Genomic DNA, 25,861 nt, shown 5'->3' on the forward strand with positions numbered 1-25,861 from the left:
TCTTCTCTAGCAATTAGAGATTATGGGAAGAAAGAGCTATGCACCAGCTCTACAAATACAAGATGAGGGAGAAGAAGTCCACCGAGTCTGTTGAATCTACAAAAAAATTCAAAATCACAAACGATGACTACAAATCTAGAAAATCGCAATTCCATTTATTCTCACTTTCATCACGACAATCCAGGCTTAGGGCTTGTGAGTTTAGTTCGTACAAGGAAGAATTTCATATCATGGAAGTGCTCTATGTTACTCACATTGAGTGAAAAATCCAAGACGATTTTTATCCTTAAAGATGAAACACTAGCCGATAAAACTTTGTAGAATATGCTTAGTGGAAAGAGAAGGATGCTTTGGTTTGGATTATCAATTCTCTGAGTCACGAATTAGCAAATATTTTTCTATTTGCAAAAGCTTCCAGAAATCTATGGAACGAAATAGATGAAAGGTATGAAGAATATAATGCACCTCTAGTTTTCATTTGTGTCGCAAGCTTTGTGGAATTACTCAAGGAAATATGTCGTTGTTGAATATTTTTTAAAAAATAAACGAATGTGGGATGAATATGCTTCTCTAAAATCAGTTATATCATGTACATGTGGTGAGGCTAATAACCTAATTCAAGAACAAATTGAAGAGGAGCTTCTTATGCAATTTCTATTAGGATTGAATCTAGATTTCAATCACATTTGAGAGCAAATTCTTCTTATGGATCCTCTAACATTTTTTACTAAGGCGTATGTGATGTTTTTACGAATTAAGAAGAAAATAGATGTCAGTATAAAAATTCAACAAGATTTTGCTAACATTACATCGACATCAATTAAAACTTAGAATAATCGTTTTAGTTCTGACAAACAGAAGAGTTCTAAGCCAATGCAAAACAAGGATGATAAGTTTTGTTCATATTGACGCAATGGACATGCGAAGATTGAATGTTTTTGACTGAGAGGTTATCTTGATTGGTATAAAGGCAAAATAGTTCAAGGATCTAGATCTGTTTCAGATGCTCATGTTAATCAATCTACTCCACTTGAGGAAACAAATTCAAATGCAGAAATGGAAAATCAATCTCCAAACACTCAATATATGCAAATGCTAGTTCATAAAGGAGTTCAACGAGTTATGAGAGGCAAAGGAAAGAATTCAGTTGATGTTTCTCTACCTTCTACATCTGCAATAAATTTTACTACATTTACTAAAGTTTCTTGCGCATGTAGTCTCACTCTCATTTTACTCCTAAATCATGGATAATCAATATTGGTGCTACTTCACATATGAGCTAAAAAACTTGCAGGTATGCAAAACATTGTTAAACTTACTACTGGTAGAAAAATGTTTTTTGCCTACTAATTATATACATATTGTGCATTATACCGGTGATGTATAATTCAAAACAGGACTGGTCTTGAATCATGTACTTTATATGACAGCTTTTCAGTACAATTTATTATCATTAAGTTAGCTTCTTCACGATACAAAGATTGTGATGAAGATTTAAGACGAGTGTTGTGTTTTACCGAACCAAAGTTCTAGAGCAATCTTGGGTATATGTAGTTTCACAAGGGGCTATAGTGTTGTGATGAATCAAGTGCGAAAGATGAAGAAAAACTCAAAGCCTTAACACATACATGTAGTCCTTCAGTTTTTATCAATGTTGTAGCTAATGATGTTGATTGTGGCATAAACGATTAGGACATATGTCTAATGTCAAAAAAGGCATAATGTAGACATCTTTTTCAAGTTGAATAAAATTTCTGACTCTACTACTTGGCTTCAAGCCAAACAAGCTAGAAAACCTTTTCTCTTAGGATTATGCAATCTAAGTGAACCTTTAAACTTTTACATGTAGATTGTTGGGGGGACATATCATAAACCTTCATTCACAAGGGATATATACATGCTCATTGTTATAGATGATTACAACAAAGTCATATGGACTATACTCTTTAAACATAAACATCAAGTCCCTAACTTACTAGATTGTTTCTTTAAAATAGTAAAGGTTTAATTCCAATGCGTTGTTGCTAAAGTTAAAACATATAATGGCTTAGAGTTTGTAGGTAACCTTACCCAAACTATTTTACAAATCATGGTATAGTTCATCATAAGACTTGTATTTATACACCCCAATAAAGTGGTGTAGTTAAAAGGAGAAATAGGTTATTGGTATTTGTTGCTAGAGCCTTGTTTAAACAAGCCATTTTTCTAAACAAGTTTTCGGGGGAGCCTTGTTATATGCTACAACCTTATTAAATGTCTAACCAAAAAAAGTCTTAGAATGGAAGTGCCCTTTTCAAATTCCGTGTGTCTTTAGAGATGTAAAGTTTATAGAAACATATTTTCCTTTTGATAAATCTTCTGTTACATTTACAGAAATCCCATCTTCTACTTTACCTATTGTTATGCCTTTTGGTGAATCCTCATAAATTTTCCGTGCTTCATTATCTTATGATCATGTTCTTAATAAACAGAAGACAAATGAAACACAACCTTCATTGTCATCCTATGATGAATATGTGAATTCATAATAAATACAATTTCATCATTCAGTTGCACAACAGATCCTGAGAAAATCCACCAGGTCTAGTAAGCCTACTAATTGGATAATGTAGACATCTTTTTCAAGTTGAATAAAATTTTTGACTCTACTACTTGGCTTCAAGCCAAACAAGCTAGAAAACCTTTTCTCTTAGGATTATGCAATCTAAGTGAACCTTTAAACTTTTACATGTAGATTGTTGGGGGGACATATCATAAACCTTCATTCACAAGGGATATATACATGCTCATTGTTATAGATGATTACAACAAAGTCATATGGACTATACTCTTTAAACATAAACATCAAGTCCCTAACTTACTAGATTGTTTCTTTAAAATAGTAAAGGTTTAATTCCAACGCGTTGTTGCTAAAGTTAAAACATATAATGGCTTAGAGTTTGTAGGTAACCTTACCCAAACTATTTTACAAAAATCATGGTATAGTTCATCATAAAACTTGTATTTATACACCCCAATAAAGTGGTGTAGTTAAAAGGAGAAATAGGTTATTGGTATTTGTTGCTAGAGCCTTGTTTAAACAAGCCATTTTTCTAAACAACTTTTCGGGGGAGCCTTGTTATATGCTACAACATTATTAAATGTCTAACCAAAAAAAGTCTTAGAATGGAAGTGCCCTTTTCAAATTCCGTGTGTCTTTAGAGATGTAAAGTTTATAGAAACATATTTTCCTTTTGATAAATCTTCTGTTACATTTACAGAAATCCCATCTTCTACTTTACCTATTGTTATGCCTTTTGGTGAATCCTCATAAATTTTCCGTGCTTCATTATCTTATGATCATGTTCTTAATAAATAGAAGACAAATGAAACACAACCTTCATTGTCATCCTATGATGAATATGTGAATTCATAATAAATACAATTTCATCCTTCAGTTGCACAACAGATCCTGAGAAAATCCACCAGGTCTAGTAAGCCTACTAATTGGATAATGTAGACATCTTTTTCAAGTTGAATAAAATTTCCGACTCTACTACTTGGCTTCAAGCCAAACAAGCTAGAAAACCTTTTCTCTTAGGATTATGCAATCTAAGTGAACCTTTAAACTTTTACATGTAGATTGTTTGGGGGACATATCATAAACCTTCATTCACAAGGGATAGATACATGCTTATTGTTATAGATGATTACAACAAAGTCATATGGACTATACTCTTTAAACATAAACATCAAGTCCCTAACTTACTAGATTGTTTCTTTAAAATAGTAAAGGTTCAATTCCAACGCGTTGTTGCTAAAGTTAAAACATATAATGGCTTAGAGTTTGTAGGTAACCCTACCCAAACTATTTTACAAATCATGGTATAGTTCATCATAAGACTTGTATTTATACACCCCAATAAAGTGGTGTAGTTAAAAGGAGACATAGGTTATTGGTATTTGTTGCTAGAGCCTTGTTTAAACAAGCCATTTTTCTAAACAAGTTTTCGAGGGAGCCTTGTTATATGCTACAACCTTATTAAATGTCTAACCAAAAAAAGTCTTAGAATGGAAGTGCCCTTTTCAAATTCTGTGTGTGTTTAGAGATGTAAAGTTTATAGAAACATATTTTCCTTTTGATAAATCTTCTGTTACATTTACAGAAAGTCCATCTTCTACTTTACCTATTGTTATGCCTTTTGGTGAATCCTCATAAATTTTCCGTGCTTCATTATCTTATGATCATGTTCTTAATAAACAGAAGACAAATGAAACACAACCTTCATTGTCATCCTATGATGAATATTTGAATTCATAATAAATACAATTTCATCCTTCAGTTGCACAACAGATCCTGAGAAAATCCACCAGGTCTAGTAAGCCTACTAATTGGATGACAAACTTTGGCCTCAATCAAGTTTCTTCTAATAACATAGATAATACTAATGCTATAGCACTAATATTTTTCATTATACTCCACTTTACACGTCATTTTTAGCTAAAATTTTAGATTTCAGAACCTCAACACTATCTAGAGGCCAAGGGTTATCCTTATTAAGAAGATGTTATGAAGCAAGAGATTGAAGCTTTTGAACAAAACCAAACTTGAGAACTAGTTTCTCTCCTTAATGGAAAGAAACGTATAACTTCAAGAGGGTGTTTGGAGTAAAATATAAACATGATGGGACAATGTCAAGGGCTACAATCAAGTACTAAGGATTAATTATCATGACAGTTTCTCGCTTGTTACTAAAGTTGTCACAGTAAGAGCTTTTCTAGCAATTGCACCATCCAAGCAATGGTCCATCCTCCAAATTGACATAAATAACGCTTACTTACATGGAACAAATGATGAAGAATTGTTCATGTGGCCTCTAGAAGGCCATAGTAAGGCAAAACTGGGAAAGTTAGCAAGTTATCTAAATCCTTGTATGGTTTGAAGCAGGCACGGCTAGGGATGGCAACAGGTAGTATACCCGCGGGTACCCGGCACTACCCGACCCTAATGAGACTACCCGTACCCTGTATAAAAGGGTATGAGACGGGTATGAGATTAAAACCATTACCCGTTAGGGTAATGGGACGGGTATGGGAATACCCCCTAGGGTACCCGGTACCCGTTACCCATCATAAAATTTATATATATTAATAAATATAATTGTTTTTTAGATGTAAGACGTGAGATTTGAACTCTAATATTTTGTTTTTTAACCATTGAGTGATACCACTAAACTATTTTATTCTTATTAATTAAGGTTCCATTTGTTCAATTTTTAGATAGATGATTTATTAAATTTATACTATGTTAAATTTGTAATATTTTTGTTTTATTTATTGATTCTTAATGGGTAAGGGTACCCGCGGGTACCCGCGAATTAAATGGGAAGGGTATGAGATACAAAAAGTATACCCGTTAGGATAATGAGACGGGTACGGGTAATTAAAAAATAAAAGGGTAAGGATTTGAGATTGACATTACCCGCGGGTACCCTACCCGTTGCCATCCCTAGACATGACGAGAGTGGAATAAAGCCTTCACTAAATAGTTATTGCTAATAGGCTTCAAGAGATTCATTTTTCTTTTCTTTTCTCAAAGTTACGAGAACTTATTGTTTATTGTTGATGTTAATTGTTTACTCTTTTTCACTGACAGATCCAGTGGGTACTACAATGAGGGTTTGAACATTCACTAATGGCTGAAAAACTTCATAAAATATGTGTACGAAACTTTAACTTTTTCGTGAAAACCGTCTGAAAAATATCAATAGAATATTCATAGATCACCAAAAATACACTAACCACATCTATCACTAAATCATGGATTAAGTTAACTAATGATACAAAGTGAACCATTTAAGTCTCAATACGAGGAACCTCCCAACCTCACATGTGTGAACCATGTATGCTACTTAAACCATTTAATGAAGAACACGCAGATCTTTTGCATCACATATGAAAGGGGCTATAAAATACTCTCCATCGGGTATTAACCATTAATCTCTGTACTTATCTCTTTATTTTCTCTAATTTACACTACATTCCAAAGGGTCTTCTTTTGAAGACCACCATTAGTTTTTTCAAAACAAAATCAAAGTTAGAGAAGAATGAAACGGTCAGTAAATGGGGTGTGGTCCAATATAAAGTGCTAACTGTAACAGGAAAGAGTGCCCCTACCATATGCGGCATCAGACACATCAGCCCCACCCCCACCCCCACCCCCACCATATTCCGTATTCCATTCCCTCTTCTTCTTCATCATCTCTTCATTTCCTACGTCTCTTCTCTTATAATCCCCCCCTCACCCCCTTTCATCTTCTTCATTAATTACCTATCCCACTTCTTCAATTTCCCCCCTCTCTTTCTCTCCCATGGTTCCGCTCTTCCAATCATGCCTTCACTGCCCAATTTCCACTTCTCCTTCCCAAGGTGGATTGGACTTCTTCTCTGCTACACCAACACTTCTCCTACTCACAATGACACCTCCGGCGACACCACTAACTCCCCTGCCCTCACTGATGAAAACACTCTCCCCGTCTCCAACAGCTCCATAGAATGTTACGCCTGCACTCAGGTTGGGGTTCCCGTCTTTCATTCAACCAGCTGCGATCAAGCTAACCAGCCTGAATGGGTGGCGTCAGCCGGTTCATCTCTTGTCCCGATTCAATACCGCACCGGTACAAAAAAATACTCATCGACTCGCTCGCAGCCGCGGGTCCCCTCCGGATTCTTCGGTTCCGTTCTCGATCCTCGCAGCAAGCGCGTCCGGACGTGGAATCGCGCGTTTCTTCTCGCGCGTGGGATGGCCTTAGCGGTTGATCCGCTGTTCTTCTACTCTTTATCGATTGGTAGAGGTGGGGCACCGTGCCTGTATATGGACGGCGGATTAGCTGCGGTTGTAACCGTGCTTCGCACGTGTGTGGACGTGGTGCATTTGTGTCATCTGTGGCTGCAGTTCAGGCTGGCGTACGTGTCGAGGGAGTCACTGGTGGTTGGGTGCGGGAAACTGGTGTGGGACGCTCGGAGTATTGCCAAACACTACTTCCGATCTCTGAAAGGCTTCTGGTTCGATGTTTTTGTGATTCTGCCAGTCCCTCAGGTGCGTTTTTTTGCTTTTGGGATTAACTCCACCTCATTCACTTTCTACCTTTCTGAGTTTCATATATATCCCCCAATCTTTTTATGCCACGTCATCCTACTAGAATTTCAATCATTCGCACGTCCAAGTTTTACAGTGATACGAGGTGAAATAAACTCAACCAATGAAAACTTATATATTATTTCATAAAAGAAATATGTGTGGGTGGAATTGGACCACTGTGTATTTTCCACATGGGCTCTTATTTTTTTTATTTATAAGTATTTATTTAGAAAAAAAAGTAAACAACGTTTTTTTTTCGTGTAGAGAGCAAATTCTGCTAAAATTTTATTATTGAAGCAAAATTGAACTTTTTTAAAAAGGAAATTTGACCTATTTTTTCAAATAATTTAAAGGTGAAATTAATCTTTATCCCGAAAAGAAACACTTAAAAATTTACATTTCCCCTACAAATTAAATAAATTGAAATTGATATGCTTATATTTATTCTTTTAAAAAAATATTAAATTGGATCATAAAAAAATTAATTTTCATTTTCCGTTGAAAATCTCACGTAAGCATGTCAGTAGCTATTAAAAAAGAATCATTTTATAGTTGGAATACCCTCTTTTCTTGGTGATGTATACATTTAAAAGATTTAGAATAACAAAAAACAAAGAATAAAATCTATCCTTTCTTGTGTAAAAAATTGGCAGCGCTTAAAGTAATTAATATATGTATAGTTTATATCCATTAAGCTTATTTAATTATATCTACTTGATTTTCATTTGTTTTATTTTATCCTTATATAAAAATATATAAACAAAAGAGAAAATAAATTAAAATTAAAATAGTTTCAAAAAAAAAAAATTAAAATTAAAATTTTATGTTAATCAATTAATAGCACCAAATCTTTCAGTGATTTTTTGTACTGTTCCAAATAAATTATTTAACGGAAAATGAATATTAGAAGCAAAATTGATTTTTCGAGCAAAGGAGTACGGTTAATAAAAGGTCAATGGTAAGGACTGAATTGATATTTTAGACATATATGGATAGCTAAATTACATATTGTAATCAAGTTGTGCTTTCTAATCACATTCAATTGAATTTTGTATTGTATAGTACAACAAAAATATCTTCATCTTTTAGGTCCAAAATTATTAGTAAGGTTTAAGATGGAGTTACTGTGCATGATTTAACATACCAAAACGTATAAGCATATATGATTAGCATATGATCTGATGTGTCACTTGACAAATTTTACGTATATATATTTGAAGGGGTGATAAGCCCTATCAGACAAAAATGAAAAACTATAGCCTAGTCAATCTAGGTAAACAAACACAGCAAAACTCTGAAATATTATATTTGTACATTTTATTTTTTAGGTTTAATACATCATTTGCTCCCTGAACTTGTCCAAAATGGTTGATTGGCCCCCTGAACTTTCAAAGTGTCTCGATAGCCCATGAACTTGCATAAAATGTAATCAATTAATCACTCGGTTGTAAAAAAGTAAGTTAAATGCGGAAGATATATTGCATGCATCTTAAAAAAGTAAAACGATTAAGATCGGGGTATGCGGTTATAATATTAGAGAAGAAAATGTTTTATAGTTGAATTAGTAAGAAATTCCTTTTTAACATGTTTTAATCTATTTTGTGAAATATGTAATAACATTCTAAGGCACGTGTAACATATCTTCCGCATTTGACTTACTTTTTTACAACCGAATGATTAATTGATTACATTTTACGCAAGTTCAGGGGGTTAACTGAACATTTTATGCAAGTTTAGGGGGCTATCGAGACACTTTAAAAGTTCAGGGGGCCAATCAACTATTTTGGACAAGTTCAGGAAGCAAATGATATATTAAACCTATTTTTTAATTTAATTATCTTTTTTATATCCATTTCATTTTTATTAGTTAGATGTGTTGCATCTTGTAACAATATAAAATTTTGTATATATATTATTGGGGAATCGGGAAGGATGATCTAAGAAAGTTTAGTAAGGTTAAGGTTTATATACGGTTAGATGAGACGTTTTGTTACTTGCAAGTGGGCAAGGAGTGTTGTCCGTATTTCATATTGCGGTTCCCCAACTCCACAGGTAAGGTTTTTTTGCCTAAAATGAAAAGCTCATCATCTTGTTTTCTTGAGCTTTTATTTCATCATGATTTCAATGATTTCACTGGGGCATAAATATAAGTGATGCTGACTAATAATTTAATGTATTATATTATATATATACATAATATAAATATTATGTAATTTAATTACTTATATATTTTTTAGTTAAATTTTAAAATATAAATTGGCCAATGTGTTGGGAGAGCTTTATCTATTTGAAAAAATTTCCCAACTCAAATTCAAATGTAACTGGATGATTAAAAATAAATAAATTTTATGCAGTTCAATTCCTTCAATAAAAATATTAGTTCTTTTTTTTATTTTACATAAAAGCTTAACAAAATTTCTTTCGGCCCATCTTTTTTGTTTCCTTTTTATTCTACGTGACCCTGATAGAACAATTTTAATCTAAAGTTTAGAATAGTGTCATGTTCACATTTATATTAAATTTATGTAAAAGAAACTAATAATTCATGAAATATACCAGTTCAAAAATTTAATTTCTAATATATATGAAAATATTTATTACGTATATGACTAATATGGACTGTTAAGTTTTGCACGAATATTTAAATTTTTCTTCCAAAAATATCATGTTGCTGTAAGATGAGTTCTCTTATAAAAGGAAAATCCAATTTTGAGAATTGATGGGATATTGTGGGTTAGGCTATCCTTTGATGGGCTCCTGTTAAGTAACAAAGGCTGCACTGAAGTGGGCTGAAAAAGTTAGTTAACGAACCAATTTGATTTGGAAGTTACAGACTTTTTGCATTATCACCAATAGTAAAGTTTTTCAATCTAATTAATAACAAAATGTTAAGGCTGAATATGATATTACTACTTGGATTTTTTGAATTTTTGAAGGATATAATATAGTTTTGAAGTATGAACTTAGCATAGTAATGTTGTCCAGCTTCATTTGGTTCCTAAAAGAATAGTTGATTTAACTAGAATCATATTATAATATGATCAACGGAATTTTCTCACTGCTGTCTTGTTTATAGTTTCTGATCAATTTCATAATTTCAGGTAGTATTCTGGTTAATTCTACCGAAATTGATAAAAGAGGAGCAGATAAAGCTGATAATGACAATACTCCTATTGATGTTCCTGTTCCAATTCCTCCCCAAAGTGTACCACTGCATATATTTAATGAGAAAAATGCAAAAAGTCACAGGTTATATCTTCGGCACCATTTGGTGGGGTTTCGGCCTTAATCTTATTGCCTACATCATTGCTTCTCATGTATGTCCTTCATCTTAACCCCTTGTCACATTTAAATTTCTTAAAAACGTTTTCAGAATCTGATCTGTTGACAATCACAGGTTGCCGGAGGATGCTGGTATGTTCTTGGAATACAACGGGTGGCATCATGCTTAAGACTGCAGTGTGAACGAAAACCAAATTGTGACCTTTCTTTGGCTTGCTCTGAAGAAGTCTGCTATAAGCTTTTCTCCCCTGGAAGCGAATTAGGAAAATCTTGTGGTGGTAATTTAACTGAAGCTGCCAGACATCTGCCCATGTGCTTAGATATGTCAGGACCTTTCAGATATGGAATTTATAAGACTGCTCTTCCTGTCATTTCTAGCAATTCTTTGGCTGTCAAGATCCTTTATCCCATTTTCTGGGGTTTAATGACACTCAGGTAAAATATCCTGAATCCAATTCTTTTGCATTTTATCAGGAACCTTCTCTTCTCTACTTTTCCTGATTCTTAGTTTTCTTTTGAACTTGAATATGCAGCACCTTTGGGAATGATCTCGAACCGACAAGTAATTGGCTAGAAGTTATATTCAGTATATGTATAGTGCTTAGTGGTTTGATGCTCTTCACTCTATTGATAGGAAACATTCAAGTGAGTTGCTGTTCACTCTTTTGATCAACTTATTACTGTTTTGGGTTCAAATGATGAGAATCAATGAATGCAATTATAGGTGTTTCTCCATTCCGTGATGGCTAAGAAGAGGAAAATGCAGCTGAGATGTCGCGATATGGAATGGTGGATGAGACGGAGGCAGTTACCTTCTCGCTTGAGGCAAAGAGTTCGCCATTTCGAACGCCATAAATGGGTAGCCTTGGGAGGAGAAGATGAGACGGACTTAATTCAGGACTTACCTGAAGGACTCCGCAGAGATATCAGACGCTACCTTTGCCTAGACCTCATCAAGAAGGTAAACTCATTTCAGCCCCTTCTTCCAAATTGGTTAGTGAGTTATAAAGCTATATGTGAACATGCTATCTTTTGAGGTCTGAGTTAGAACTAAGTTTTTCAATATGATACCAGAATCACCCATCCAATCTTAGGCCATCATATATATACATGTTCATTTTTGCAAACTTCACAGCTAAATTTCTGAACTCTCAATGCCTTATAAAATGGAGAAATGAAATCTCACCCACCCTTGTTATTCTATGTTCTCCACAGGTTCCTTGGTTTCAAAACTTGAATGATCTTATTCTTGACAACATATGCGATCGAGTCAGACCACTCGTCTTCTCCGAGGATGAAAAGGTGAACCTTTACTATGCTTTCATAATTACTCGATGCTTCTAACATATATAATCCCTATTTTTTCCCTCAAATGAACATTTTTTCATTGTCTATATAATTAATGCATCAGATAATTAGAGAAGGAGATCCTGTGCAAAGGATGGTGTTCATAGTTCGAGGGAAGATAAAAAGAAGCCAGAGTCTTAGCAAAGGAGTGATAGCAACAAGTGTGCTTGAACCAGGAGGATTTTTGGGTGATGAGCTACTCTCATGGTGCCTTCGCCGTCCATTTATAGACCGGCTACCAGCTTCATCTGCTACATTTGTTTGCTTGGAACCTACAGAAGCATTTGGCCTCGATTCAAACAATCTTCGTTACATCACTGATCATTTTCGCTACAAATTCGCCAACGAACGACTCAAGAGGACAGCAAGATATTACTCGTCCAATTGGCGAACATGGGCAGCAGTAAATATACAATTCGCTTGGCGCAGATACAGGGTGAGGACTAGACGTCCCGTGAATCCTGTTACAACAGAAAATGGAGGCACAGACCGCCGACTCCTTCAGTATGCTGCTATGTTCATGTCAATCAGGCCACATGACCATCTTGAATAAACACAAGTTTAGCCATTTCTGTCATAATCTTCATTGTTTAATAAAATTATTTTGTTTTGGAGCACATTTTGTTTTATGATATATCATATATATGAGCATTTAAATTCATTTTTCTGAATTTACTTCTATAATGTCATTATATATAGCTGTCTATAAAAAGGAAAGGAATATAACCATAGACTTGCCTATTATAGAAACTTATGCTTGGTGGAGTAAGGAGAGAGAGTCCTAAAATTATGCCTTGTTTAACTCAAAATTGGAGGTACAAAAGCACCTTCCAATTATAGCATACAATATCCAAATTGTATTACCATATCTAATTTTGAGTTTGTACGAGAAGGAAAATGGAGTTTGTCGTCACCTCCTGGCCCCCCTGACCATACTTCTTCACATTCAATACAAAAGCAATTTCTAGGACTTTGTATTCTATATATCTGGGTCCTAGAAATCGCGCATCGAATTGAATGATTATCTTCAGATTCAAGGAAGGTATGCAGATGTTTATGAGCAGATATAAGCAATAATTTTCCATTGTTTTGAAGCCTGATGAAAAAATCCATTCTATCAGCAATGGGTTTGAACGTTGCAAAGCATAGGAGCTCATCTTTGCAACCTTCATTGATAAATTATCTCACAAAAAGTATTTTTCTTCGAAATTTGGTATCGAAGCATCGTAGACGAATGCTGGTTGCCGGATATGATCTTGATATGTCGTATATAACCGATAGACTGTTAGCTATGTCATTCCCTGCAGAACGTATGCGTGCTATGTATCGAAATCCTCTGTGGCAGGTCAAATCTGTGCTGGACATGAGACATTTCGGGCACTACAAGGTACTTCTTTCAAATTCCTTATTTTTTCTAATCTTTTTGATGAGAAATAATTAATGGTTGATATTGTAATATGTACTTCGTGCAGGTGTATAATTTGTGTATCGAGGAATCGTATGATCCCATACATTTCCATGGTCGAGTAGAGACATATCCTTTTGATGACAATCATGTACCACATCTGGACATGGTGAAGCAATTTTGTGAAAGTGTTCATTCTTGGCTATCACAGGACTCTAGAAATATTGCAGTGGTGCACTGCATGGTATATTTCATTAACTAAGTCTGTCTAATTTTGATATTTAACATTACAGTACCTAATTAATAGGGTGTTTGTGGTTGAAATTTGCAGGCAGGTAAAGGCCGAACAGGACTCATGGTCTGTGCCTACCTCGTCTACTGTGGCATGACAGCAGAGGAGGCTCTTCAGTTGTATGCAAATAAAAGGACTACCAACAATGAAGGAGTATGTCACATTTTCATTCTTGGAATTCGGTTCATTCCTGCTCCTATCGTTACTGCTCAGCCCTTCTAACTGGGGGCACCCCTCAAGACGGGATTGTTACATTAAACTCACCTTATAATGGTTGTTATGATGATGTGCAGGTGTCAATACCAAGCCAACGGCGATACGTGGGATATTGGGGAAACATACTTTCATTTCCAAATGGAGCTGGAAACGGACCTCCTAGAGTAATATTACCTGAATGTAGTGGAAGAGAGCTCAGACGAATTCGTCTCTATGACATGGTTAACATTGAATCTATCTTCTTTGTAGTCTCAGAGTTGCAACAGGTACATGATAAAGATTGACACGATTATCATTTTTGTGTTATACGAAACATATATATAACACAACACCGACGATGATATTGACAGGTAGAGGGGCAGATATACCGTCCACAGGTGGAGTTATTTAGAGGTTGTTGCAGACAAATTAAAAAAGGATATCATAGAAACAATAGTCCACGGTATTTTGTATCCTTCATTGAAGAAGGAATAGAGTCTCAAACAGAAGAGGCAGAGCCTCGTGTAGTTGTACAAATGGACACAGAACGTCCTATAAATGATCAAAAGAGTTGCCTTGAGTACTATTTCAACAAACCTATAACAGTGAGCAATTGCAATGACATAATATAATAATTTGCTTCTTCCATTTCCATTTCCATAAATATGATTGATTGAAATGATTAAAATTGAACAGGTTAAAGGAGATGTGCAGGTGATATTCTACATGAAAATGATAGGAAGTCGACTGTTCTATGTGTGCTTTAACACAGCATTCATAAAGAATAGCTTGCTGCAGTGTTCAGTGAGGGATTTGGATAAAGTAGGGAAGAAGGGGAAGTCAATATGTGGATCAGCCTTCTGTATGGAGATGCTTTTTGGACCAGCAAATTCAAACACTTCATTTAATTCTTCTGATACCAATGAGAGGGATTTCAGTGACGATTGCTTTATAAATGAAGATGAAGATGAAGATCAACACTAGACAGATACTATTATTAGTAGTATATATTATGTATTTTTTAGATATATAATGCAGATCCAACAATAGGCTCTGCATATTTTGTTACTCTTCCATCCATCTCTATTTCAAGATTTGGTTGCCCACATTTTTAACCCATAAATATACATCATATTTCTTGTTTCTTCCTTTCCACTTTCCAATTACTTTTCTTTCAGACCATCATCCATTCTTGCCTTTTAACTTTTTCAATCACCAATTAGACTGCAATAGCTAGAATTCAAATTCAAATTAGCATAATTGTTAGACCCGGATCAACCCGGTTCAACCGGAACCTGTTATGCTTACAAGCTTGAAGTGGTTTGGTTTTTTCATCTTTAACCGCTCGAACCGGCCAAGTTATTTAGTCCAGATTGAGCGGTTTGATCCGGTTAGATTTTACTCATCTTTACTTTAAAAAATGTAAATTTTAAAGTAAAGGTATGATTCTAAACTTAGATTATTTAGGTGTAAATAATAATAGTTACCACTGTACCACTACTATTTCACTTATGAATATTATTAACCATTTAAAAATATATAATGATTTTATAAATTAAATATCATAAAAAATTATTATATCTTCTCAATATTAATAAAGTTTAATTAATATTTAAATTTTAAATATTGTAGGAATAAATGGAGTAAACGAGCTTGGCCCATTTACCGATACATTTATGGTCCGCGCCTAACCTAATCAATTAGGGTTAGGGCTAGACCTTTATTAGTCTAACTATAAATAGATAGCTATGGAGACTAAACCTAAGACGCTAATTAATCATTCACAAAGAATTAAAGTACTGCACAAGACAATCCCTCTCTCGCTACACTCAGAAGCCGCCGCCCCCGGGTAAATTTATATACGTGGTGTACAACCTTTACCTGTTATCACACTTTGGTGTACAACCTTTAATTGTTCACACCAAAGTGTACAAACTTCAGGTGACCTCCCACTAAAGTGTACACCCAGTTATTATGACCGGTCAACGCAGGTCAACGTTGCCACGTCATCATTTTACCCTTTCAGCTTATTAAAACGTGCCCCACTAAAAGCAAAAAGACTTTTATACCACTTTCTTATTTCCCTCCAAATTAACCTTGGGAACTATTTGCTCTTCTCCCAAAAAACGATCAGACTCCATTTTCTCTCTCTCTCTCATCTCATCATCTTCCTTCATCTTATATTTGTCTTCTCGATTGCGATTTGAAAACCCTAGAATAAAGCGACAGAAAAACTCAGAAACTGAAAAGCTTTCGGCGATTCATCGTTACCTGTGGGACACTCGAATCCAATATCGTGCATGTAAGTGAACTCGTCGATAATGGCGTCTACATCTTAAGGTTTCTCATGTTGAAAATAATAGTTATCTTGGGTTTACGCGTCTTTTTTTTATTTTTCCAAATTTAAACTTTATCTTCTTTATATACGAACAGTACGGGCAAAAGGTAGAGTTAAATAACCATGTCTGCTTTGTTGGGTTTTGCGATGCGCATGTCCATAGATTATGACTCGACGTAGGAAAAACTCTTCTTTTACGGGGACCAGCAGACATAAAGGAACAACAATGTCTGCAATAGACAAACCATGTGAGTATTATACTGTAAACTTTTTGTAGTTACTATATAAGTGGTAGGGTATTTGGGGTAATTGTTTAATAATGGCATGCTTCTGTTTGGAAAGTGAATTCATTTATACGTTTTGTTTGTTAGGTAAAAGTTGTAAAGGATGTCATGTACTTTGTTATTGAATTGTGAATTTATTATTCTAGGAAATCATTTACTTTGTTAACTGTATGTGCATTTATTTATTTTAATGCAGATGGATATTTCTATATCATTCTATATTACAAGGGCCATATGAATAGGCATGGATATGTTGGAGGAGATGTATATATATGGCCTGATGCACATTGGGATGCACTGTCTCTTCTTGTCATAGTAGCTAAGGTGGTTAGTTTAGACTGTATTGGCCACTTCCAATATTACTGGATGCAATATGATGAAGAAATTACTACAAGCTTGAAACATCTAGGATCAGATGATGATGTATATCGTATGGCACTAGCTGGTGTACAATGTGGTGAGATACATATATTTGTAAAGCCATTGACTAGAGAGGACATAGTCATAGAAGAAGCTTATATGCCAAGGGGAGTTGTGCTAGAAGAGATAGATGAAGGAAAAGACTGTACTGATGTTAGGAAGAAGGGTAAAGGAAAAAAGAAAGTGGTAAGGGGTTTACTATGCCTTGGTTATAAGGGAGAAGCTAGTGCAAGTGATAATGTGGGATGTAGTGAAGCTGTTGGGATTGAGGGAATAGTAGAAGATGATCATGTTGGGATTGAGAACATGAGTGGAGCTGAAGATGTTGGTATTGATATGAGAGAATATGGTAGAGGCTGAAGCTGTGGGGATTGAAAATATGGAAGGGGCTGAAGCTATAGGGAATGAGAATATGGGAGAAGCTAAAGCTGTGGGGATTCAGAATATGGGAGAAGCTGAAGCTGTGGGGATTAAGAATAGAGCTGAAGCTGAAGATGGTGGGATTGCGAATATGGGAGAAGGTGAAGCTATGGGGATTGAGAATATGGGATAAGGTGCTCATGTTGGGTTTGAGAATACGGTGGAAGATGATCATGTTGGGTTGGATAATATGGGGGTAGATGATCGAGTTGATTATGGGTATAGTGGAGATGGTGAGCTTGATATTGGTGTTGATCCTACTATTGGTGTTGATCCTACTGTTGGGTTTGAGTATATGGGGGCAGATGATCGTGTTGATGCTGGGTATAATGGAGATGGTGAAGCAGATGATGGTATGGAAGATAATGTTGGTAATAGGGAAGAAGCACTAGCACAAGAAGCAAGTACTTCACACGCACCAGCCCCCGATGCAGAGCCAGAGTTTGTTGATCCAGACTACGTACTTAAAGATGTAGGAATAATAAAACTTGAATAAAAAAAATAGAGTTAGGCAAATCTGGGTCTGTATTAACAGTCTCCTTAAGACATATTTCATCCCTATTGACAATCGTCTTCTAGGATACAACATATTACACAAACGAACTCTTACTGTATGTAAATTTGCTACAATCGGAGTAGGAAAACAGAGCAGAAAGTTCCAGAGAGTGTTTTTATTTTTTCCAATCCTTGAATTTGACATTTGCATTCTGTATAAATAAAACTCGAAATGATATGTCTGTTCACAAATAAATATGACTTTTCACGGATAAACACATCTGTTCACGAACTGATATGACTATTCACGAACGAACACGACTATTAATGAAATGAGGTGTTTGTTGGTATTTAAATTAATTTCATAATTTTATTCATTTTATCCAATATATTTATTAAAATAAAAAACTAATTTCTAATCTTTAAAATAAAAGTTTTAATGAATATTTATAATAAAAAATATATACATAAAAACATATTAATTTGTTTAATATAATAATGTTATAATTAAACTATTTTTAATGATTATTTTTAACTGAAGTTAAAAACAACTTATGGTAGGTAATGATTTTCTAATTATATTTACATGTGTAATTATTTACACAAAGAATTCCTATTTGGGGATAACCGTTTTTTTTAATCAAATAACGAATGAATGAATTTAATGTGCCATCGATTGGCAAGAGTGTAACATAATCGGAGTAACACAACTTGGTAAAGAATTAAAGAATAAAGAACAAAAATTAAAATGAGCTGACTTCATAATTGTATGAACTGCCCCATTAGCTTGTCGCCGAATCCATTTGACTGAGTAAATTAGAATTTCCTTTCATCTCAAGATTAAATCACCAAACTCGGATGCATCACTAGTGGTGGCTCGAATTGCATCGACCACAAGTTTGGCGTCGGTTTCGAATACAACTTCCCGAACATTCTGATTGTTCATCCATAACATTGCCCTTAATAGCGCCTTTACCTCTGCTTCCTTCACCAACAAACAGTATGACAGCTTCTATGATCTACCACGTACGAACTTGATAAGGATTGAAACAGATAATTTAATGAAATGAAGTTTACTATGATAATATATCTTTAATAAAGTGTCATTTACTTATTAGGCGTTGTTTGATAACACCATTTATCATTTAAATTAGAATATTAAACACTTATTTAATTTAAGTGTGTTTGACAATAATTATTTTTCTATTATTTAAATTAGTAAATTAAATTAAGATTACTTATTTTGATAAATCAAAATATTCAACATTTAATTTTAATATTTATTAAATAGTTACATCATTAATACTTTCAACACTTATAATATTTATAATTTAAAATTCAGTACTTATTTTTACGGCATTTAAGTTTCGGTCAAAGAGCAACTAATCTATGGTTAATTTCCGAGTTAGTAATTGATAACAAGACGTCTGAATACATATAATAACGTGGTTTAGTTCATCTAAATTTCTTCCCAACACAGTTTATTAAAGCTGTGAACAAACCTCCTCTTTTCATATTCCCACCACCATACTCCTCCCCTAAACCCTTCCTTTTCGATCGTTTCCCGATCCTATATTCAAAATCAACTTCTTTTTCTTCTTATCTAATCAACCATGGCGACCTCTAGTAAGCCTCGAAGGTCTCTCCAAGAAATCGAGGACATAATTCTGCGCAAAATATTTCTAGTTTCCCTCACCGAACCACCGATCACCGCTTCTCCACTTGCTTACTTGGAGATGACTGCAGCTGAGATCCTTAGTGAAGGTAAAGACTTGAGACTCACCCGGGACTTGGCAGAGCGAGTCTTGATTGATCGATTATCGGGTGAATTTCCCGGGGCTGAGCCTCCGTTCCAGTACCTCCTTGGTTGCTACCGCCGGGCCACGGAAGAGGAGAAGAAAATTGCTAATATGAAGGATAAGAATGTCAAAATGGAGTTGGAGTCCTCCATCAGGCAAGTTAAGAGATTGTTCGTTTCCTATTGTAGAATTCATTTAGGGAATCCAGATATGTTTCCTTCTAACTCTGATCCGAAAAAGTCTAATGTCTCGCCGCTTTTGCCCCTAATATTTGCCTCTGTTGATGAGTATAACAACTCTGGAACCCAGCCCCCTCCTCCCCGGTTTTTGGACGAATTCTTTCTGGACGGAGATTTTGATAGCTTGGACCCCATATTGAAGGGGCTTTATGAGGATTTGAGAGGGAATGTTATAAAGGTCTCTGCATTGGGGAATTTCCAGCACCCGTTAAGAGCGTTGAATTATTTGCTTACTTCTCCTGTTGGGGTTAAGTCTCTTGTAAATCATCCATGGTGGATTCCTAAAGGAGCTTATTTGAATGGACGAGTTATAGAGATGACGAGTATTCTGGGACCTTTCTTTCATGTCAGTGCATTGCCTGATCATACCATTTTTAAGAGTGAGCCGGATGTTGGGTAAGTAGAGTATTCCCTTTTCTAATTTCTTTTTCTATGCTTCTGTTCATGCTTTCACGAAGTTAGTTTATTTACACTGCTTGTTACATTTGGGTCTTGAGAAATTGAGTAAAGGGATCTAATTTGGATGTTATGGATATCTTAAAATGGAAGGAAATTGAAAGGTATACTTACTGAATGTCGTATTTAGCTTGCTAGAATTGAGGCCGCTTTCGGTTTCAATCTTTAACAGGATAAAGTTATCTTCATTGTCGACATTATGACTTTCCTTTTGGAAGTTTTGCTTAGTCTTTTGAGTATGATATAGGCTGCATTTGCCAGAAGGTCCCAGTCTCATGGCCTGTCTTAGCTATTACTACTTGCAAGCAATGTAAAATTGGTTACTATTGTACTCATAGTTATGGAAGGTGCAGTGCAGTACTGCGCCTGAGCGACACATGGCGCATTAAAAGAATAAATATATAGAACTACCATAAATGATAATGTTTAAAATATAAGAAATTGTAATTAAGATCAGAATGCAAAAAATAAGAAATCATGTCAACGTTCTTAATAGTAAATTCTAACATGCAATAAACCCTATATTCTAAAGTTAAAGTATTCAACTAAATAGTAAATACTATGTTGACTAATAGCCAGCTATGGTTATTCAGTTTGTAAGTCGGTCTCCTTTCCCTATGTTTTTATTTGTTTTTGGACACTATATGTGTCTAATCCAATGGTGGAGATTGAACATGTGGGTCAATAATATAGAACCCTAAAAAAGAATTTGTGACACTAAAGGCGTGCCACTGATAACCATGTCCAGGCGCACAAAGGCGCACCATGGCGTCGCCAGAGCAACATCGTCAGCCTTAGGGAGTGCTAACGCGCACCACCTTGAGCCTTGTGCCATGGCGTCACCATTAATAACTATGTTTGTACAAATGAGAGAAAATTAGGGCTGAGAGAGAGAGAGAGATGAGCCACTACTTTTTCTATTACCCTGTCATACGGGGTAGGTGAAGCATAGTGTTCCTTTTTCATTTTCAACTGACTGCTTGTACTTGGGGTCTTATCCTAAGGTTGAAGTCCCACAATACATTTTGGGTGCTTTGGTTAGAAAAAGAAGTTATGAGCTCTTACCTTTGGATCCATTTTATAGTTTTTTCTTACCCTTCACAACTTGAATCCAGCAAAATTTAGTCATTGATATTACTTTGAAATTCTAGTTTTAGTTTTTTTTGCTACTGTTAAATGGGATGTTGAATGTCTTGTAACGTTTCTCACTGAGGCTTAATATCCATAAAACACCAGGCAGCAGTGCTTCTCTGACTTGTCAACACGTCGACAAGCTGATTTATTATCTTCCTTCACCACAATCAAGACTCTCATGACTAGTTTATATGATGACCTACACAAAGCTCTCCTCAAGATCCTTAAAAACAGTGACACTCGTGAGAATGTTCTTCAGTATCTTGCTGAGGTGATCAACAGAAATTCTTCAAGAGCCCATATTCAGGTAGTTTGCCTCCTTATTTTGCAATTCTTTGTGCTGTACTTGGGTATAGTGATTGTGATCTAGTATCTTTTTCCCCCCAAAGGCAAAAGCTTACCTATTTTTTTCTTACTGGCATATGTGTGAAGATTGTCTACTTAATAGAGTCAGTTATATTATGTAGTTATATATGTTTCCAACTTTAATTTGGTATCCTACATCCGTCACAGGTTGATCCTATATCTTGTGCAAGTTCAGGCATGTTTGTCAATCTAAGTGCGGTCATGCTTCGATTGTGTGAGCCTTTTTTTGATGGTAATTTCACCAAAAGGGATAAAATTGATCCGAAATATGTCTTCTACTGTAACCGGTTGGATCTAAGGTGATGTGTTGCTTGATACATTTAAATTGTTGAAAATTACTACAGATTTTCTTGCTAATCTGATTGTTACTTTTCCTTTGATTTTCAATAAACTGCAGGGGACTGACAGCTCTACATGCATCTTCAGAAGAAGTTACTGAGTGGATTAATAGAGAAAACAATGGGAAAACAGAATTCTTTGCTCAATCTACTGATGGTGAAAGTCGTTGGCTTCAATCCCAAGAAGCCACTAGTTCTGGTAGTGGCACTGACAAACCTTTATCAAAGGTCAATTACACATTCATTTGTGAATGTTTCTTTATGACCGCAAGGGTTCTCAATTTGGGTCTTTTGAAAGCATTTTCAGACTTTAAGCATCTGATTCAGGTAGCATATACATCTTCTATACCTGGGCAGTTGTACTATGTATTTGACTTTGCGATTCTTCTTTGTTTTATATCATTTGATCTGCATCTATAAGTGTGTGCTTTTGTGTGTAAGCATAAATAGACTAATATTACTGTTACAACAGGACATATCAAGATGTGAAGACACACTCTCCACGATGAAAGCAATGCAAGAGCAAGCACCATCTCCACAACTGCAGTTGGATATTGCTCGTCTTGAGAAAGAGTTGGAGTTGTATTCACAGGAAAAGCTTTGCTATGAAGCTCAGATATTAAGGGTACATGACCTCTCTTTCTCTCTCTATCTCTCACTCTCTCTCCCCTACCCACCACCTGTCTTTGCATCCAAATATTCATTCATATATCCTGAGAAATAGCATCTTTTAGTTCCCCTGTTTGTTTTGGTGTACCTCTCATGTAGAGAGGTAGAACTGACAGCTAAAGGTTTTAATAATTTAATTATGGAAGAAGATTGTATTTTTCTGATCCACTAAAAATACAGGTTTTCAATGTCTGTATAACTATTCTCATCAATGTTGCAAAGAACTGTCAGTTATTGTAACTGCTGGGCTTCTTACTTCCTTTGGAAATCATTAAGTACTGCCTAGCAGCTATTACTCTCCCCAGGATGTTTGTCATGCTTATCCTTTTCATCTTCTCTTACTGCCTTCTTGTATCCTATCCTAATTGATGTTTCCATTCAAAGTTATTATTAAGATTATGTGGTGATCTCTAATATAATATCTGTTATTTTTAAAAACAGGATGAACAACTTCTTCAGGATGCACTTACTTTTTACCGGTTGATGGTGGTTTGGTTGGTTGGTCTAGTTGGTGGATTTAGAATGCCTCTACCAGCAGCATGCCCAATGGAATTTGCGTCCTTGCCTGAACATTTTGTGGAAGATGCCATGGAATTGCTTATATTTGCTTCTCGGATTCCAAAGGCTTTAGATGGGGTGTTATTGGTAAGATTTATGTTAAAATGCTTTATCCCAGAAGGAAGCTTGTCACATTGTTCACTAATCATCTGACACTCTCATGGTCATATTTATATAGGAGTATATATGAAGGTCAAATGACCATTATATTCTAATTATTATTTTTTTCTATTGCTGGCTTGGTAGGATGATTTTATGAACTTCATTATCATGTTCATGGCCAGTCCGGCATATATCAGAAACCCTTATCTAAGATCAAAGATGGTTGAAGTGTTGAATTGCTGGATGCCTCGTAGAAGGTGATTTATTATCTTCTAATTTAAATGTATTGTTGTTTAAAATTTGATTTGATTTTGAAAACTTGGAAGATAAGAATACTCACAGCATATGATTGTTGCATCTGCAGTGGCTCTTCTGCTACATCTACTCTATTTGAAGGGCACCAATTGTCCCTTGAACATCTTGTGAGGAATCTCTTGCAGGTCTATGTTGACATCGAGTTCACAGGCTCTCACACCCAGGTAATTTCAGTAGTACTCAAATTTGTGAGAGATGATTGTTACAAACTTAACTTTGGTATTTGTTAATCATCATGTTGCCTGATATGAAATCATATAGAGTTCTTCTTTTTCTTGATTATTACTTGTTGACAAATAATTCATATTGAAAATGCTTACTTCTAACTTTAACATAAATTTTATTTATTTATTTTTATTATTATTTGTAAGAGTGTGGTCTTGCTCTTTGGATTATATCATTCAGTTTGTTCTGTTTTATGTAGTTTTATGACAAGTTCAATATCCGACATAATATAGCTGAACTTCTTGAGTACCTGTGGCAAGTCCCTAGTCATCGAAATGCATGGAGACAGGTATAATAACAAGAGCTAATAATTATCTGTGTCTGCTAACTAAATCTTGTACTGTTTCTCTTGCACACTCTCACTAATTTATGTCATTCAGATTGCTAGAGAAGAGGAAAAGGGCGTCTATTTGAATTTCTTGAACTTCTTGATCAATGATAGCATATATCTTCTTGATGAGAGTCTAAACAAAATTCTTGAACTTAAAGAATTGGAAGCTGAGATGTCGAACACTGCAGAATGGGAGAGAAGACCAGCCCAAGAGAGGCAGGAGAGAACCCGGCTATTCCACTCTCAAGAGAATGTCAGTATATTTACTCCTTACATTTATATTTCAGTATGTAGAGATCTTTTAGAAGATATTGAACTTGTTAAATGTTTTTGGTTGTTCTAGATCATTCGGATTGATATGAAGTTGGCAAATGAAGATGTTAGCATGTTAGCATTCACATCTGAGCAAATTACAGCACCTTTCTTACTTCCTGAAATGGTAAATTACTGTTATCAATCAACAGGTGCGCGAATGGATGTCATTTTTTTGTTCTGTTGGATGTGATTTTTCCTCTTTTACAGGTAGAAAGAGTGGCTAGCATGCTCAATTACTTTTTATTACAGTTAGTGGGTCCCCAAAGAAAATCTCTAACCCTTAAAGATCCTGAGAAATATGAATTCCGTCCGAAACAGTTGCTTAAACAGGTTAGCATCATGTTTGAATACTTGAATGTGAAACAAAAACATTATATATAATTACACCCTGATGTCCTTATGCTTTATTTTTCCTGATTTACTTGAAGATTGTCCATATATATGTTCATCTGGCAAAGGGTGATACAGAACAAATATTTCCATCTGCCATCTCAAAGGATGGCCGATCATACAATGAGCAGGTAACTATGATAAAGTTTTGATGAACTCGTTATGTCCAATGCAATGTTGATTGAACTCGATCTGACTATTTGTCTACTCCAGTTATTTGGTGCTGCAGCTGGAGTCCTCAGGAGAATCGGGGAAGATGGGAGGGTTATACAGGAATTCCTCGAACTTGGTTCGAAAGCCAAAGTAGCAGCTTCCGAGGCCATGGATGCTGAAGAAACCCTTGGAGAGATACCAGATGAATTTCTTGACCCAATCCAAGTATGTTCTGTTCAACTGTCTTTGTTCTTCAGCTTGGCGTGAGACGCTTGTTCATATGTAACTTAACAGTTGATTACTATTTTGCAGTATACTCTGATGAAGGACCCTGTGATCTTACCATCTTCAAGGATCACAATAGACAGGCCTGTCATTCAAAGACATCTTCTTAGCGATGGCGTATGTGTTCCGCTGGACTTGTTTCATTCATATATTCATCCAATTTTCATATAATAAAAAACTTAATTGAGTTGAATGTGAAATGCAGACTGATCCATTCAACCGGTCCCATCTGACATCGGAAATGCTGATTCCAGATGTGGAATTAAAGGCAAGAATAGAGGAATTTGTTAGGTCCAAAAAATTGAAAAGGCATGGAGATGAGTTCAACATGCAAAGTTCTAAAGCAACAATACAAACAACAGCTGGAGCTGGAGAAATGTTAATTGATTAGGGCATTCATTTAATATTATCTTATATTTCAGGTAAAAGGATGTTAGTTGTAACTAATCTTATTATTGCCAATGCATTCATATTTATTATCCGTGGAGCAAAATCACCTGTAATTTTGTACGCTAGAGTTAATAAATTCATTTTTTTTATACATTCAGAATGAATTTATTTATGTAAGTTGAGGGTTATTTCTCTATA

At 35.2% G+C, this 25,861-nt stretch overlaps 3 protein-coding genes across 3 annotated transcripts; all 3 read left to right on the top strand.

Annotated features, from left to right (window-relative positions):
- Positions 1–6,270: 6,270 nt before the first annotated feature.
- LOC136208733 (cyclic nucleotide-gated ion channel 2) lies at positions 6,271–12,410 on the top strand. Its single transcript, XM_065999878.1, has 7 exons — positions 6,271–7,078; positions 10,222–10,437; positions 10,518–10,837; positions 10,936–11,047; positions 11,127–11,363; positions 11,618–11,704; positions 11,814–12,410. The coding sequence occupies exons 1-7, from the start codon at positions 6,371–6,373 to the stop codon at positions 12,300–12,302; spliced, it is 2,169 nt and encodes a 722-aa protein (XP_065855950.1). The 5' UTR covers positions 6,271–6,370; the 3' UTR covers positions 12,303–12,410.
- A 114-nt stretch (positions 12,411–12,524) lies between these two features.
- LOC136208741 (phosphatidylinositol 3,4,5-trisphosphate 3-phosphatase and protein-tyrosine-phosphatase PTEN1) lies at positions 12,525–14,763 on the top strand. The gene is made up of 6 exons (XM_065999889.1): positions 12,525–13,136; positions 13,222–13,398; positions 13,486–13,599; positions 13,740–13,928; positions 14,013–14,246; positions 14,338–14,763. The coding sequence occupies exons 1-6, from the start codon at positions 12,849–12,851 to the stop codon at positions 14,623–14,625; spliced, it is 1,290 nt and encodes a 429-aa protein (XP_065855961.1). The 5' UTR covers positions 12,525–12,848; the 3' UTR covers positions 14,626–14,763.
- A 4,299-nt stretch (positions 14,764–19,062) lies between these two features.
- LOC136208747 (probable ubiquitin conjugation factor E4) lies at positions 19,063–25,816 on the top strand. Its single transcript, XM_065999902.1, has 16 exons — positions 19,063–20,032; positions 21,329–21,533; positions 21,740–21,891; positions 21,990–22,257; positions 22,403–22,555; positions 23,041–23,244; positions 23,404–23,516; positions 23,624–23,738; positions 23,999–24,088; positions 24,180–24,383; positions 24,474–24,569; positions 24,653–24,775; positions 24,874–24,966; positions 25,049–25,213; positions 25,301–25,390; positions 25,479–25,816. Exons 1-16 carry the CDS (start codon positions 19,212–19,214, stop codon positions 25,662–25,664), a joined length of 3,078 nt encoding a protein of 1,025 aa, XP_065855974.1. The 5' UTR covers positions 19,063–19,211; the 3' UTR covers positions 25,665–25,816.
- The last annotated feature ends 45 nt before the right edge of the window (positions 25,817–25,861 follow it).

The sequence above is a fragment of the Euphorbia lathyris genome, chromosome 1 (genome assembly GCF_963576675.1).
Source record: "Euphorbia lathyris chromosome 1, ddEupLath1.1, whole genome shotgun sequence".
Lineage (NCBI taxonomy): Eukaryota > Viridiplantae > Streptophyta > Magnoliopsida > Malpighiales > Euphorbiaceae > Euphorbia > Euphorbia lathyris.